The sequence below is a fragment of the Habropoda laboriosa genome, unplaced genomic scaffold, assembly GCF_001263275.1.
Source record: "Habropoda laboriosa isolate 0110345459 unplaced genomic scaffold, ASM126327v1 scaffold42, whole genome shotgun sequence".
Lineage (NCBI taxonomy): Eukaryota > Metazoa > Arthropoda > Insecta > Hymenoptera > Apidae > Habropoda > Habropoda laboriosa.
This window is the reverse complement of record NW_017100181.1, coordinates 143224-158755: the sequence shown is the minus strand read 5'-3', so window position 1 is coordinate 158755 and position 15532 is coordinate 143224. Positions and strand designations below refer to the sequence as shown.

The following is a 15532-nucleotide window of genomic DNA, read 5'->3' as shown; positions in this document are numbered from 1 at the left end:
ATGGAACTCTATAATTCTTTTCGCCTACTGTTGTTTATTGCATTTGCAATTTTTAAAGGACACGTGCTATTTAAAAAGCAAAATAAAAAGAATGATTCTAGTTAGATATTGACAGAAGTACTGAACACTTTCGATTACGCTTGGTACATTATGCGGTGATAGAAAAATTAGTAATTGATAATTGTATTTAAGTTGCTGACAGAGTGTATTTTTTGGTTGCAGTTCCTTCAAAATCTGGGCAAGGTGGACAGAACTGCAGATGACATATTCGATGAACATCTACAGAACTTCATGAGGCAGCAAAATGCCGCTAACAGATTGCAGAAGGAGTTCAACAATTACATCAGGTGTGTTAGAGGTAAGTCGATCGAGAATCGGATTAGAGCCGCTAATAAGTATACGGACACTTGCTACTTTTTCACAGAATGTAATTTCAATTGAGGAATAAAATTTTTTACAATGATTTCGTCATTTGTTATTATTACTGTTGTGTATAGTAAAGTATCGTGACACAGTGAAATTAATTGTTATGTTGAAATTATTTAACGAAAATGCAATAACTAAATTTGTATCCGAAAATGCGGAACCTAACGGAACAATCTCGTTGCGCGAGAAAATCGCAATCTTCAGTTTGTTTAATTTTTATGATCTAGATCGAATTCGGAGAGTTTTTCCGAACGTATTAAGTGTTCCTAAACTCTCGATGAGCTACTTAGAAATTGTATATAGAGATAAGAATTGAGTTAGCGAGCTATGCAGTTGCCTTCCATGCTTTAGTTCGCCTTTAGCTGCTTTTACGTTCGGACGTGGGTTCAAAACGAGAATTATTCTTAGGACAAAGAACGAAGGAAGAATATTCAATTAGGGAAATTGCTCTAAGAAAGAAAATTCCAAAGTCGATGGTGCACGATACCATCGAGAAATACGTAAGTGTCGAAGGTTGTTCGTCAAACAGAAGATCGAGACGACCAGAAAAAACGCAGAATTTCAGGATCGCTATATTAAAAATATTAGCAAACGTACTGGACGTCTTATTGCACCGGAAACCACTGTAGAAATTAATAGAATCAGAGGAGATCCTATTAGCGTGGTTACAGTGAAACAACGTCTCCTTAAAGTAGACCTACGTAGATTTGCAGCTGTAAAAAAGCCACTTTTAAAACCCATGAACGAAGCAAGAAGACTTAGTTGAGCAATGGAATATAAAAAGTTGGACCATATCAGACTGGGAAAAAGTGTTACGGACAGATGAATCGAAATTCGATATTTTTGGAAGCAAAAGACGTCAGTTCGTTTGAAGAAAGTCGACTGAAAAATTCATAAACGATTGTGTGGTGGCTAGAGTAAAACAGTGGTGGTTCTGTCATTGTGTAGGGTTGCTTTGGTGGAAATGTAGCAGGTGATTTAGCGAAGATAGGTGGTATTCTTCGTAAAGAACAGTATTTAAACGTTTTGAGAGAACACGTTGTACCTTCTGGAGGAAGACTCATAGGATACAATTTTATTTTTGTGCAGGATAATAATCCTAAGCACATCGCTAAATTGTGTAGACTATTTAGAAACCTTAGCTGGTGGAAGTGTACTCAAAATTATAAAATGGCCTCCCTAATCACCGGATCTCAACCCCATCGAGAAATTGCGAGATGATTGGACAAAAAAGTACGAGCTAAGTGTCCAAAATCTCAGAAAGACTTGTGATAATATTTAGAAGAAACGTGGAAGAAAATTAGTTTAGGGACAATTAAAAATCAAGTTTCATCATTTCTAAGTGCATTTGGCTCCGCTGAAAGTAGAAAAATAATTTTGACCAACTTCTCCACACAAGTACTCCACTGTGCGACGATTCACAATCAGCAATCGTTCAATAGATAATAACAAACTGATCTAAATATTAGTTAACCAATGACGAGTTAACTCGTGTTTTCCTGTTAACATGTTAATATTAGGTAAAACCGATCAACCGTCATCTTCATTTCTTTTTCCGCCAAAGAAACAACCAAAGAAACGACCTATACGTCTGTCACAGAGTAATTAATCATAACAGTTCTTCTATTAATATCCGTATCTAGTCTTTTAAGTTTCAACAAATATGACAGTATTAGTTCGTGATTAGTCTCGAAATCATGACGCAGCAATATTCTAACGTTGAAACGACAAGTACCTATTTTACATTGACGCTGACTCTTTAAAGAACTCTTCAATTTAATTCCTAGTCTTTAATTCATACCTATTTACACTACCGGCCAAATGTTTGGAATCACTGTGCATTGCAAGTTGTACAAAAATTTCCAGAATAAAGTTAGCAATTTTAAGAATATTTTAACCAATTTTTCCTCGTTCAAATCAGTCGAAATAAGGTAAAATAATCAAGTCAATTTCAAATCTATAAAAAATTAGCAGCGGATTCAATTTTACCGTAAATTAGCAGGTGATTCGAAACTTTTGGCTGGTAGTGTATGATCCTGGAGGTCGAATCAGGTTTACCCAATAGTTCAGAGAAGAGTTCGAAACAGAAATTTCATTTAACCCTTTCCAGGCTAATGACTCCGTTTGTTTCCACGTACCATTGTTGCATTTCTGTTCATAGATGTCATTTCATATCATTTCTTAGTGAAGTAAACACTTTTACAAGTGTCCACACTGTTACACTTGGTGTATTTAACTGTTCAAAAAATAGAAAAGACTTGTTTCCCCCTTTTGAAGGATTTCATTAAATTGGGATTGGAAAGGGTTAATGAAAAAGCTTCAAACACGTTATCTTAGAAATAAATCATATACCGGCCTGTGTTTATACAAAGTTTTTTCACCGTTGCGATAAATAGAATGCACTTATAACATTTGGTTCCTTATTTTAGAAACACCCTGTGTACAAAGTGTTCTGTAATTCTGTAAATAATGATTTTAGCAAAAATTCATTCAAATATGCTGTTTAATTTTCTTCGTTCCTTGTACTTCTCAAGGTCACCTTGAATCTTTCTTTTTTTCCAAGGAGTGACGTAACTAATTCAATTTTCCCTATCTTTTTACACTTTTCGAGACCTCGAAGTCACCTTGAATCTTTTTCTTCAAGCAGTGTCGTAACTAATTCAATTTTTCCTGCCTTTTACACTTTCCGAGATCTCAAAGTCACCTTCAGACTTTTTTTCTAAGAAATGCCGTAACTAATTTAATTTCCTTTATCCATTGTACTTTTTGAGATCTCAAGGTCACCTTGAATCTCTTTTTTTCAATTTTCTAATCCCTTGTACTTTTTAATTTAATTTTCTTCATCCCTTGTACTTTTTGAGATCTCAAGGTCACCTTGAATCGTGTTTTGTTTTTAAAAAGCGTCGTGGTTAATTTAATTTCCTTTATCCATTGTACTTTTTGAGATCTCAAGGTCACCTTGAATCTCTTTTTTTCAATTTTCTAATCCCTTGTACTTTTTAATTTAATTTTCTTCATCCCTTGTACTTTTTGAGATCTCAAGGTCACCTTGAATCTTTTTTGTCAATTTTCTAATCCCTTGTACTTTTGAAACAAACTCAATCATCTTAAGCAACGTGTGACGTTGGAACGACTGTTAGAAACATTGAATATAAAATTTTCAAGCGAAATCAATTAGGTTATATTTTATCGTACGCTGCATACAAACGACCAGAAATACTAGAAATGGTAAGAAAATTTTGATTTCCTTCATTTTTGAAAAAGTTCATTTATCAATGTGTGCGCGCCGGAAATTCGTGTAGCAACACATTTGCTAAACGAAGCAGCATAAACTAGATATTTATAGCACAGCATAGTTAAATTAACGGATGCGTGTGAAAAATGACACGTGACCTTGGTTTTCCGTGACCTGTTCTATTTCGTTAGGGCTTACTCCCGGTGAATTATTCGACAGATATGTTCAACTTCACCGATTGCTATTTCTGTACGTGTGCTGAACAAAATGTTTATAGATTTTCTATTCTACTTAAATATTTCACGTGAAGGAATATCGATGAGGTTAAATTCATCGCGATTTCCTTATCGAAGCTGATTAAAGGCAATCATGCTTAAAGAAGCAACTGATTATTATTGAATAATAACGAATTTATGTCAAATTGATAAATTTATGTCAAACGTAAATCTGGGTAATCTTAGAAATGTAATCTAACGATCTTCGAAATATTGTGTGCGAAAGTCGTTAAAGAAATTTCATACACATACTTTTTCAGTACGCATACACAGCTGAGTAAAACCTTGTTTAAGTTGTTTTCATCGAAGTATGTATGTAATACGTTCGCAGCCTTGATTCGCGTTAAAGCTTGCAATTACAAGTTACCCGAAATAGTGACTAGTGAACTAGATACTGAACCAGTATCAGAACCAGTTTTCGTACCAGCGAATAGAAATAAATAACTCTTCGTTTACTGGAAAAAAAGTATTCGAGAAATCTTTGTTGTATCTGTAAATAGTGACTTGTAAACGCAAAACTGTCACGAAATATTACTATAAATGTCTACAAACGCTGTGCAATCATGCTTCTGTCTATAGTTTTTATATTTACTTTAGAAAAACTAAAATCTACAAAAAAAAAAAAAAAAATAAAATTTCGAATCTTTTAAATGTTTCATATGTTAAACCTACCAACACGTTGACTTCCACGCCAGATTTACACGTTGGTCTCGAGGGGGCCACAAAAAAATGTTCATTATTCTAAGCGTAATATTATATTACGCTTTATTATTAATTTTTTCAATTCAAAGTAATGTCCAGTTAGCTACGATGTTCAAAATTTTTAGTTGACGATAGTCGTTTGATTTTACACATTTGAGACACTCCGGGCACCGATGACCACAGTGACTTCGTCCAGGAAACAATCCCCGGTCACAGGTGAGCAACGTGTTAATAAAAGAACAAGATGTTATACACTTAAAAACGTACGCATGATGAAACTGGTAGTTTCAGGGAATTTTAACGGTATTCGTTAATTATATTTGTACTGTCCTACGCTGAGAAGATGACGAGCGGGACGGCACAGGGGCAAGGAGAGAGTAAGCCACTTGCTCGACGTTTGATTAGTAGATGTGACCGTTTCTTCCAATAATAAAAATGCGTGTGACTTAACTTTATGAGTTTGTCCGCTACATCCAATGAGACCCGCGTTCCTTCCGCTCGTCATCTTCTCAACGTAGGGCAGTACGTAATTATATTCATAAAAGCTATAAATATGTACAGAATCGCTCTTACAAAAAATGACATATTTAACAAAATACGATTTTACGTTCAGCTCGAATTTACAGTTGTTTTCAGGTAAAATTGCCACAGTAGGATTATGCTGAAGTTGAAGAGCTTTTTAAAAATAACAAAAGGAACGATACGCAGGGTGTCTCTTTCAACTGGACGCGGCGTCAGGAGGAACTGAACCTGTCGAAGAAATGTTATTACAAAAGTTGTTTCGCACGATGACGGACATGATGTGGTATAGTTCCTTCACCGATGAAGCAGTAGGGGACATTTGAAGGTCAAGTTTATTTTTTTAAACGGAATGCTATATGTTCTTTTTTCATAATATGATAGCGTTTGTTAAGGCGAATTCAACAGTGTGCCATGCGAAGTCATTTGATTTTATGAAAAATTGTGAAATAGTGAAGATTGTATCTCGCACTATACTATAATACAAATTCTCCATGATTGTACAACTTTCCATAAAACGAAAAGACTTAATGTGGCATCTCGTTGAGTTCGTCTTAACAAACACTGTAAGATTAAGAATAGAAAAATATAGCGTGTCATTTATAAAAATTCTAGTCGACATTCAAATCTTCCTCGTTACTTCACCCGCGAAAAAACCACACCACATTATGTCCCCCATCGTACCAAACAACTTTTGAAAGAAAGTTAAAAGAAACACCCTGTACATAACCAAATAACAATTCTTATGGAATAAGTGTTTTATTTTATTTGAAATACGTTCCTTCTGCGGTGATACAACAATCTGTACGATCACCCGATGCGTCAAGTGACTTTTCTATATCCTTTTGTGAGATGCCCTTGAGAATGCTGGTTTTCTGACGACTTTCTTCTTCTGGTGACTTTCAGTCAGCACTTCGACGTTTTGTTTCGGAATCACGTTGAAAACACCACGTCTCTTTACTAGTAAAACTTGAGGAAGTTTGGATTCTTACTGTTACACCCTCAAATATTTTCTTGCTTAGTCCTAGGTCTTATCTGTATACACAACTAGTCACCAACTTTCATCATTACTCACACTGGACTCCTCACCTTCCAACTCTCCTACACAGTCGTAATCCAAAGATCATCTTCCTGAAACCATTAAGCAGCCCTATTTTTCCATCCTCGGGTCACTCTCTGTTTTGTCATCTGCACGTCACGTTCCGTCAGTTTGAATAAAGCTCCGATTTAAGCGCTACCCCAATATCTGCCCTCAGTTTCGAGAAACTGAGGCAGAACCGGGCATCACGTTACGAACGGTTTCAGTGATATCTTTGCAATGATCAACTCGATCCAATTTTTGATTATCAATCAACGTGCGAGGAGCAAACTGTGCACGAACCTTGTGAAACTTTAAATACTTTAAATGAAACTTTCAAGATCCTGATGAAGCTAGCTACAATGCTGGCGAAACGTCGGAATGTAACTTCTTTTGGACACGGCTTACACCCGGAAGCCTCGAATAATTCCACTCGTATTAATCCTGGCCGTGAAAGTCTCGAAACTCTCGTTTAAATACTCGGTTGAAATGAGATAAAGCTTGCCTTGGTAATCCCAGCCCATTTTCCAATAATCGTACCGAAGACTGGCTAAATTTTCATTACTTCACTTTTTCGACGTTTTCTTCGGTGATTCCTGTTCTGTTGATCTCTTTTTGACCCGCCTCAAACCGTTTAAACCAGTCGTAAACTTGTGTTGAAGGTAGATAATTATCGTCATATACTTCTTACTATCAGTTGATGCGTTTCGGTAAATGTTTGACCAAGTTTGAAACAGACTTTAACGTTAACTTCTTGTATGAAATATAGTTTTCGAAACGTGTACAAAAACTACTGTTAGGTGTTGAAAACTATTGTTACTTCAGGTGTTAGAACTCGGCAAGGAGTGATTAAGATCCTGGCAGAAGAAGAAAATAGTCTAACAGAGATTGAATAACGCAGGTTCTCTTGGAAACAAATGTAACAAAAATTGCCATTTTTTGGTCTTATCTGTTAGCTACATTTCATGGATACAGTCAAGAACAGAAATATGTGAACATCCTTCAAAGCAGAATAGCTTTTTTTTTTAAATTAGATCAAACAGCTAAGCTTTTTGAATACGTTAGAAGGATTAGTTTACTACATGACGTGTGAAAACAATTTTGAAAAAGCTGCAATTAGTCGGAATCGCGAGGAAAATAGCGAAGGTCGCTTTTTGCTACTTTTTTAATCTGAGCTCGTCATGAAAATTTAGAAAATACGTTTTGAAGATCTACGTCAATTATGCACACGCTGAAAATTTCGTCGAAATCGGTGGATGAAGAAACAAAAGCGACAGGCATCGAAAGATGTAAGAATCTGCAGATTTATTACAGTTCTAGGCCTAAAGTCGTGAAATAATGCGATTTTCACAATTTTTAACCGTTTATAGCTCATAGTAACATTAACCGATTTCAATGAAATTTTCAGTATGCGTATAATTTACATAGACCCTACAAAACGTATTTTTTTAAATTTACATTACAAGCCCAGATAAAAAAGTTGTAAACAGTGACCTTTACAATTTTCTTTGCGATTCCCACAAATTGTAATTTTTCCAAATTTTTTCTACATGTCATCTAGTAAACTAATCCTCCTAACTTCTCAAAAAAAAACTCAAGCCGTTTGGCCCAATTTTAAAAAAGTTACTCTATTTTGAAGTTTTGATGTATATATTGTATACATTAACTGAAGAAACTGATAGACTGGTGTTCGGGAACTGTTCTTAAACTGTTACACGAGCAATGTTCGCTAAAAGTTGGTATAAGTCACAAACAGTTCGTGAACATTGTGTGAGGACGCACCTTAAGAGAGACTAACTTTGCCCGCCTGGGAAAGTCCTTTTATCGTTGCCACCGAAAACTACTCACGGGCATTGGTGGTTGGTTTACGACGGGCATGGCGTTGTTCTCTTCCACACTCGCCTTGCTCGTGCAATAAACGGACTGGTCGGACCATATGGTATTCGTCGAACGACGAATTATTTAAACAATAGTACGGACGACTAATTTACTATTTCATTCACCCTGTTCCGAAGTTCTGGGGTAAGTGTCGTGCTGTTCCTCACAGTCCTCTTACCAGAAGACCTTCATCTTGCCCACTCCGTGGCCAGATCTTCTTAGGAACAATATTCGTTCTTAAAGCAACGCAACTGGTTGTTGTCTGTCTGTCTTCTTCCAAACAATCAAATATATGACACCCGATAGCTGCGTGACTTCGAGTCAGTAGCAATCGTTGGTCGTCCGGGTTGTCTCCTTTCATAAACACTCTCTATGGCTACACGCGGTCTAAGTGTTTTCGACGACCCTTAAGAGTACGTTGTCGCTGACATATCAATTTCTTCCATAAGATTATTCACCAAACGAGGTGAACTTCCTCGTAAAATCGAATATTTCATACTGCATAAGGTCCTTTACAAAATCCTAATCATGGTTTTGTCGAATTAACTTTGCAGCCGCGTGCGTACTATGTCCGTGAAAAAACTGTTTCGAGTACTCTGTGTCGTGAACGGGTTGCGTACGTTTCACGGATGAATGACGGCTACATGAATAACGTAGCAGACATTGAATAACGACCGCCGTTCCTGCGCAGGCCCTACGCGACACTCACGTTAGAAACATCAATCGACAGACGAAACAGACCTAATATTTTAACCGTCTCGTTTCGAAATGTACACGTATCGGAAGTACGATTCTGCCAGATTTTCATATCATTCTTTATAACAATTTATTACAATTCACTTACGTACATCTTTACTTATAAACGTATATGGAGAATCTTAATCGTTAATTGTTTGTCTGGTAGTTTATCCGTGTATTGCTTTGCAGCAATGACGTTTGAAAAAGTATGAATAATAATAATAATATAACGCAATTTTCCACGCTAAAATAACTCTTTCCACTCGCTTCGACGTATATACAACTCTGTTCCTTGATCACCCTCGCCCTTCTCTATTTATACTACGTATACCCCTATTTGCTATACATATAGGAGGACGCTTCCTTGCACTTTTCACTTTCTCCGACTACATACGCTCGCTAATTTTGGATTTTTCCCGCTAAAACAGCGATGGGCCTCGAAAGCGCACGAGACCCACTGCAAAAGGGCCTGATTTGAGTTTCTGACTTTCCCTTTTATAGCCTTCTTCCTGTACCCCTTAGAATAACGCAGGAAGGGGCCAATATTTTTCGATACTACATACATATTTTTTTAACGACCTTGTCTATGTACTGTGCAGAGCTGGAAAGATGTCCCGCAAGACGGCACAGGAGCAATAGAGGTATAGTCGATGGAAGAAATGTAGCGAGATCGTAAAATCGTTCAGGCGTCAAAATTTACACGTTCAACACGACTGAAACCTGAGAAGCTGAGGAGCCGAAATCTCGATCGAAGTTGCACGAAGTGTGCCTTAGCTTTGATTCAGTTCTAATCGAAAAACGAAAATTGTCGCATTCGACCCTGGGTGCTATTGCATCGATCGGTACCGCAACATAACACATTCGCAGCCAGCAATTTTTTCACTTTTCTAATACTGAAAGCCGGTGAAAATAAGGATATTCAAAAGCTGGTTGCCGTGAACTACTGTCCTTAAGACAAGGATAGAAATTATGAAATTTGTTTTCAAGAAAATAAAATGCTCCAAACCGTTAAATATGGTAACTCAGCGGCAACCAAAAAGAGCTTACGAAATGACACGAATTCACAAACGGTTGCGAATGTGTTAATGCTTTAATTTACGACTCGCTATATTTCTTCCGCCGACTATACTACGCTCGCACCGTCTGACTCGCCCGTCACGCGGTGCTACATGTATGATACGATTCTTCGATTTTATCGCGTCAGCCAATAATGACAATTGTGTTAGAGAAGGTGGGCCTATGGGAATATAACCCAATCAGACCTGCATTCCTTCCTCTGGATATTTTTCCATCTCTGCACAATACACATGTCTCTCCACAAAAAATAAAACATACATTTTGTAGAGGAAGGACCAAAAGTAAGGGGATAATGTTATATTATACAAGCACAGCAGTTTCTGAATATAATCTCTGAATTTGGAGAATGTTAATATGAACTTCCAACTTTCTGTTTTTTGAAATTAATTAAGTGGAAGACTACTAAGCGACTATAAATGCAATTGTAACAAAGTATTGTTAAAAAATAATGAAACACGATAACATATTCAATTTCTTTTTAATTTTGCAACAAGTTTTTCAATGTAGTCCAATAAGAAAAATGGATACATTCTTTTTCGTCCACAAGCTGTGAAAGAAATAAAAGACAAATTTCAATAATGTGTAAAAATACAAAACCATCCTCTTCGAAACAAGTTTTTTATTTCTACAGATTTTACACGTACTTGTACGATAATACCACCGCTGTCGTTAACACTTAACGGATGGGTCACGTAAATTTACGTTTTTCCATTCTGACTTCCTAGGACGGCCCACGTAGATTTACGTTTTCGCTTGAATTTGTATTACGCTTCTCTTAAAAAATGCCCGGAAACCGAGAAAGACAGAGAAAAAATAGCCCGTCTGTTAAGCGTTAATAAGGGATTCACAATGCTGGCTATCTAACGCTTTAAGCTCCAATTAAAAAAAATTGTTTACAGCGATAAAAAGTAGATTTTTCATACGTAAAAATGTCCAATTAATACGACAAGTGTGCTAGAATTAACGTATTTTCCCAGGTTCACAAATGACGTCGGAATGTTGTCCAAGTATAGAGCCATGGAGATCCTGTGAAGAATGCAATATCTGCTGTTATTGGAAAAGAGTTACATGTAAAGTATATCATTGTCCATGAATCATGTTCACGTGCCTCTGTTAATATTTTGTTGCAACTCCTTGTGCAAAAATTACTGCCGCCATACGCTTAAGCATTGAATGTACTAAATTTCTTAAAGGAACCTACAAACAAACAAAAATTTTTTTTAAAATTTTCTCTGTCAATTCTGCGAGTATAAGTTTTTCTCAATAATTTGCTCTACTTTGTTTATAATTCTCGGCATTAGAAGTGCACAAATTTTTACTTTGAAAACTAAGTTCCATGACTGAATGAATGAATTATTAATGAATTTCTGCCCTATAAGCAGAATCATCTTTTTCTTATTCTTGGAATACATTTTCCATTTGTCTTTCGGTCAAATTAACTATCTTATCTAGCTATGGTGCTACGAGAAAATTTGTATACACAATTTAAATGGTTTCAAAGGATGAATAAGATGGGAGAAAAAGTTTTTTATATTTTTCCAAGGTATGTTGCAGCAGACATTGTATAATAATATGACCTTAAAATGATCTTAGACTCTAAAATTTTAAATCAAATGTGAAACTTCCTTTCATTTTTTACCATTTCTTCTATCGAACACCTTATTCACCCTCTGAAACCATTTAAATTACGTATAAACATTTTTTCGTACCACCATAGCTGGGGAAGGTATTTAAATGGCCTGCTTTACGTGGCGCACCTTGTATATAAGGCAAAAAGTTCCACTACCTTGAAATCAAAGAAGAGAGGATAAAAGTGCATGAGTTCAAAAGTGACTATAACTCCGGAACAAGGTCAAATAAAGCATATGTTTATACGAACCTTTTTCATTGTTTTTGCATTCTCTGTTCACCGCTGAAGTGTATCCTATATGTTAAGAAACCCATTGTATGTCATCGTGAACTTCAACGATCTTCTAGGAATATATGAAAATGTATCAGAGCCATTTTTCTACGTCAAGACCAGAATCTTGTCATTAGAGGACCTAAGGCATTTAGACACGTTGATTCGGAGTTGCAAAATGGGGAAGCAAGGATGATTTGTCGAAAACGTGCTGGTGTCATAATATTTCACAGAAATCCATTTCTACGCCAATGCATTTACCTTTCTTTTTATCAATTGAGACAACACATAACAGCATTCACATGTAAATACCCGCATGCGCTGTACCGTAGTGGATAGCCTGACGAAAAATCTGTCCACACATACACGCACGTCTGCAGGCTTTTTCCACTTTTACGATAAATCACCGCGTTTTCGCGAAAGTTGATCTACGATGATCATCGATGATTAGGCATTTCTGATCGCATATTTTCCGAATTTTCCCTTCCCAGAATGTCAGATCTTCATTGCCACAGTTTCATTCACTGGAACCTATTTTTGAGCTAAGGATTCTCGTTTCGGAAATTTGTGCCTCCCACCTTTAAAGGTCACCTTCCTTCTATCTAAGTAAAGGCGTGTTAAAGGCGTACTAGAAGCGTGTTAGTGATAGACATGCTGATTAGTCGTTGGAATTTTTTAATATCAGTAAATCAGCGTGCTGTGCAGAGCTGAGAAGTTGGCGTGCAAGACGCTACGCAGTGCTATATGATCCGATTCGTCGATGTTATCACGTTTGGCCACTAATGACAATACGTGTGCCTATGGATTTCTTCCACGGGACTTTTTTCCAGCTCTGCACAGTAGCTATCTACGCTAAAACGTCCCCTCAAGCGGAGGCCGTCTAGGACCGTAGAGTGGGGATGGCGTGCCCCGCCCATTTGCCCCTCATTTTCTCAGGCATGCGCGTTAAGGCCTTCAACTTTGCTTGGTCGAGCTATACACAGTTCCCGTATTATTGTGTGATCCTTCGAAAAATTCTTGTAAGGGAACATTCCGAAATAATAATCATTGTATTGATGAAACTTTGGTACATGGTATCTAGTAGTACTTGAAATATTTTACATATGAGCCGTTTAATGCGAAAGTGGTGTAAGTCGAAAAAGTTGAATTCTGGATAATGAGGGATAAAGTAAAAGCTCTGAAAAATTCAATAATATGAAAGAATGTTGCATCTCTTTTATGTGTGCCACTATATTAGTTATACCTTAAGCTAATAATGCCATTTTGCCACGAAAATCAAGATATATGTATAATCATTTTATTCAATACACCATTACACTATTCCTGCATATAGCGTCCATGCTATTCGAGTGGGTGGTTCTTATATTTTGCCATCCACCGAGAAACTAGTGAAGATATACCCACACCACTTCTGCACAAAACAGAATAAAAGTTGAACTTCCGAGATATGGTGTTGAATCCCATATTCTTTTTTATCGGCAATTGACCATATGGAAGAGGTGAAAATCTCCTTATATATGGGTGTAGTACCTAACTACTCTTCGTTCAAAATAAGAATAACCTCGTTTCGCGCATGGGACGTGCCTAGGGCAGGGCTAGAACGTCCAAACCCCTACTTAACCGCCTACGTTTTTCTCCGTCTTACCCTCTGCAACACTCTCTGTCTATGCGCAGAACGAACGAGAATCGGTCCGAGAGCGAGGTTACTCTTATTTTGAACGATGTATAGAACCACTAGAACGTCCAAACCCCCACTTAACCGCCTACGTTCTTCCCCGTCTTACCCTCTGCTACGCTCTGTCTATGCGCAGAACGGACGAAAATCGGCCAGAGAGCAAGGTTATTCTTATTTGGAACGAACAGTATATTGGTCTGCAACGATGCGAATTTTCGTCAGGGCCAACCTCGGTCTGGATACCATTAGGTCCCGTCTTTTACCTTCCTTTCGGAATTCTCGCTTTAAGACAAAATGAATTTTAGTGATTCTAAAGTAGTAAACTGTAATTTCGATCGCTACCCAAACTCTAATTTCCTCAATTCAAAGGTAATCCTTCCTCGCGACTGTGTCATAAACCGAACACGTCAATGTACAGCATTTCTCTATCTTTAACAGTTTTTGAGGCATTAGACCAAGTATTGTATGTTTACTTTCAAGGAGATTTTCACCCCTTCGCTCTGGACGATTGCCAATATAAAAAAAAAAGTGACGAATAATTTTTTTTAAAACTACCGCATATACCAGAGTTTCACGAAAATCGTAGATTATCACTTCGGGATGTTCGTTTGTTGATTTACATACCACGTGCAAATACCACAAGACTCGTACGTTATTTTTAACAACCACGGGCATTAAAGCAAAGCTACGAGAACGTATCACAGCATTATATGTACGAACCTATCGGTATACATTGACATTCACCTTGCACGACTTGTAAAAACTTGCACGAGTCTCGTCACGAACTGAAATTACATGCTGAAAGTGCATATGCAAATTGAAAGATACATAGAAAGATCGCGACAGTTGCGCCTGCTATTGGTTGTTACTGAATGTTGCTCAACTCCGTAAAATATAATGTTGAAAGATATACTATGTGTGAATATTTGTATTATTTCGCAATTCAAGTTGGAAAAATTTGAAATTTGCGTTTAATGTAGAAAATACAATTAAAAGTAACATTACGTTGCTGGAAAATAAATAACCGATCAGTGTTTTTACATTTGATATGTTACAATTTAAACATTATTCACATACATACACTGCCGTTCGTAAGTAATTAGGACACCTGTTATATTCGTACATTTAAGTTACATTTCTTCTTCAATGTTAATATCATATATCAGTGAAAATATACAGGGTGTTCACACTATTAGTGTCCAACGTTTCTCTCATAAGTGGTAGATTTGTGAAAAAAAAATAGAAGAGGACCAAGTTTCCCTATTTTTCATACACATTACGATGACCTCAATAGATTGTTTAAATTTGCAATAATTTTCACGTAATGACGATACCACGTATATTTTTAAATTCACAGCTATAATTCCTTTTATATCATACGAAAGCGGTTGACAAGCGGTTGTCAACGACCTACAACCAAGTCATTTTCAAATTCAATTTCGTGACAATGCGTGGCATAATCAATGACACACTGTTCGGATCTTATCTATACGATTGTACCTTAAATAGTAATAAACATTTAGAAGTTTTATCGTATGTACTCGGTCTACGAAATTCCAGACTGAATCGTTTTTTTCAGTCTCTCAATAATTCTACAATGACTGCTTAAGTTTTCTTCACATATAATAAATGTCCTAGTACTTACGAATGGAAATGTATGTTAATCAAAATAACATTCGTTGTTATTTATACATTTTTTTTCTAACGCATTACAAGACCATTTATGTCGTTTTTAGAACATTCTAGAATTCTAAAACAAATAAACTCTGAAGGTTTTAACAACCGTTGCTTTTGTAGCGAAATTTTTTTGCTTGAAAGAATGGGCTAAATCAGGGTTTCCCAAAGTGCGGCCCGCAAACCCTAGAAATGCGGTCCACGATGGGCAGATCAGCCGCGATCTTGAATTTACAGAGATGATTTACATTTTTACAAAAAAATAAATCAATTTTATCATATTATAATTAAAAGTTGTTCAGTTAAAAAAATACTAAATTTTATATGTAATATATCTTGTTATTATATAGATTGT

At 36.5% G+C, this 15532-nt stretch overlaps 1 protein-coding gene across 6 annotated transcripts in view; it reads left to right on the top strand.

Moving 5' to 3' along the window:
• Positions 1-15532, top strand: part of LOC108579066 (amphiphysin) — a 111507-nt gene that overhangs the window by 83591 nt on the left and 12384 nt on the right. For 4 of the 6 annotated variants that reach the window (XM_017942508.1, XM_017942507.1, XM_017942504.1 and 1 more), the window contains exons 2-3: positions 223-358; positions 10906-10998. In XM_017942508.1, coding sequence (XP_017797997.1) covers positions 223-358; positions 10906-10998 — 229 coding nt within the window. The remainder of the gene's footprint in view (positions 1-222; positions 359-10905; positions 10999-15532) is intronic. The other 2 variants (XM_017942506.1, XM_017942505.1) reach the window with 1 other exon arrangement.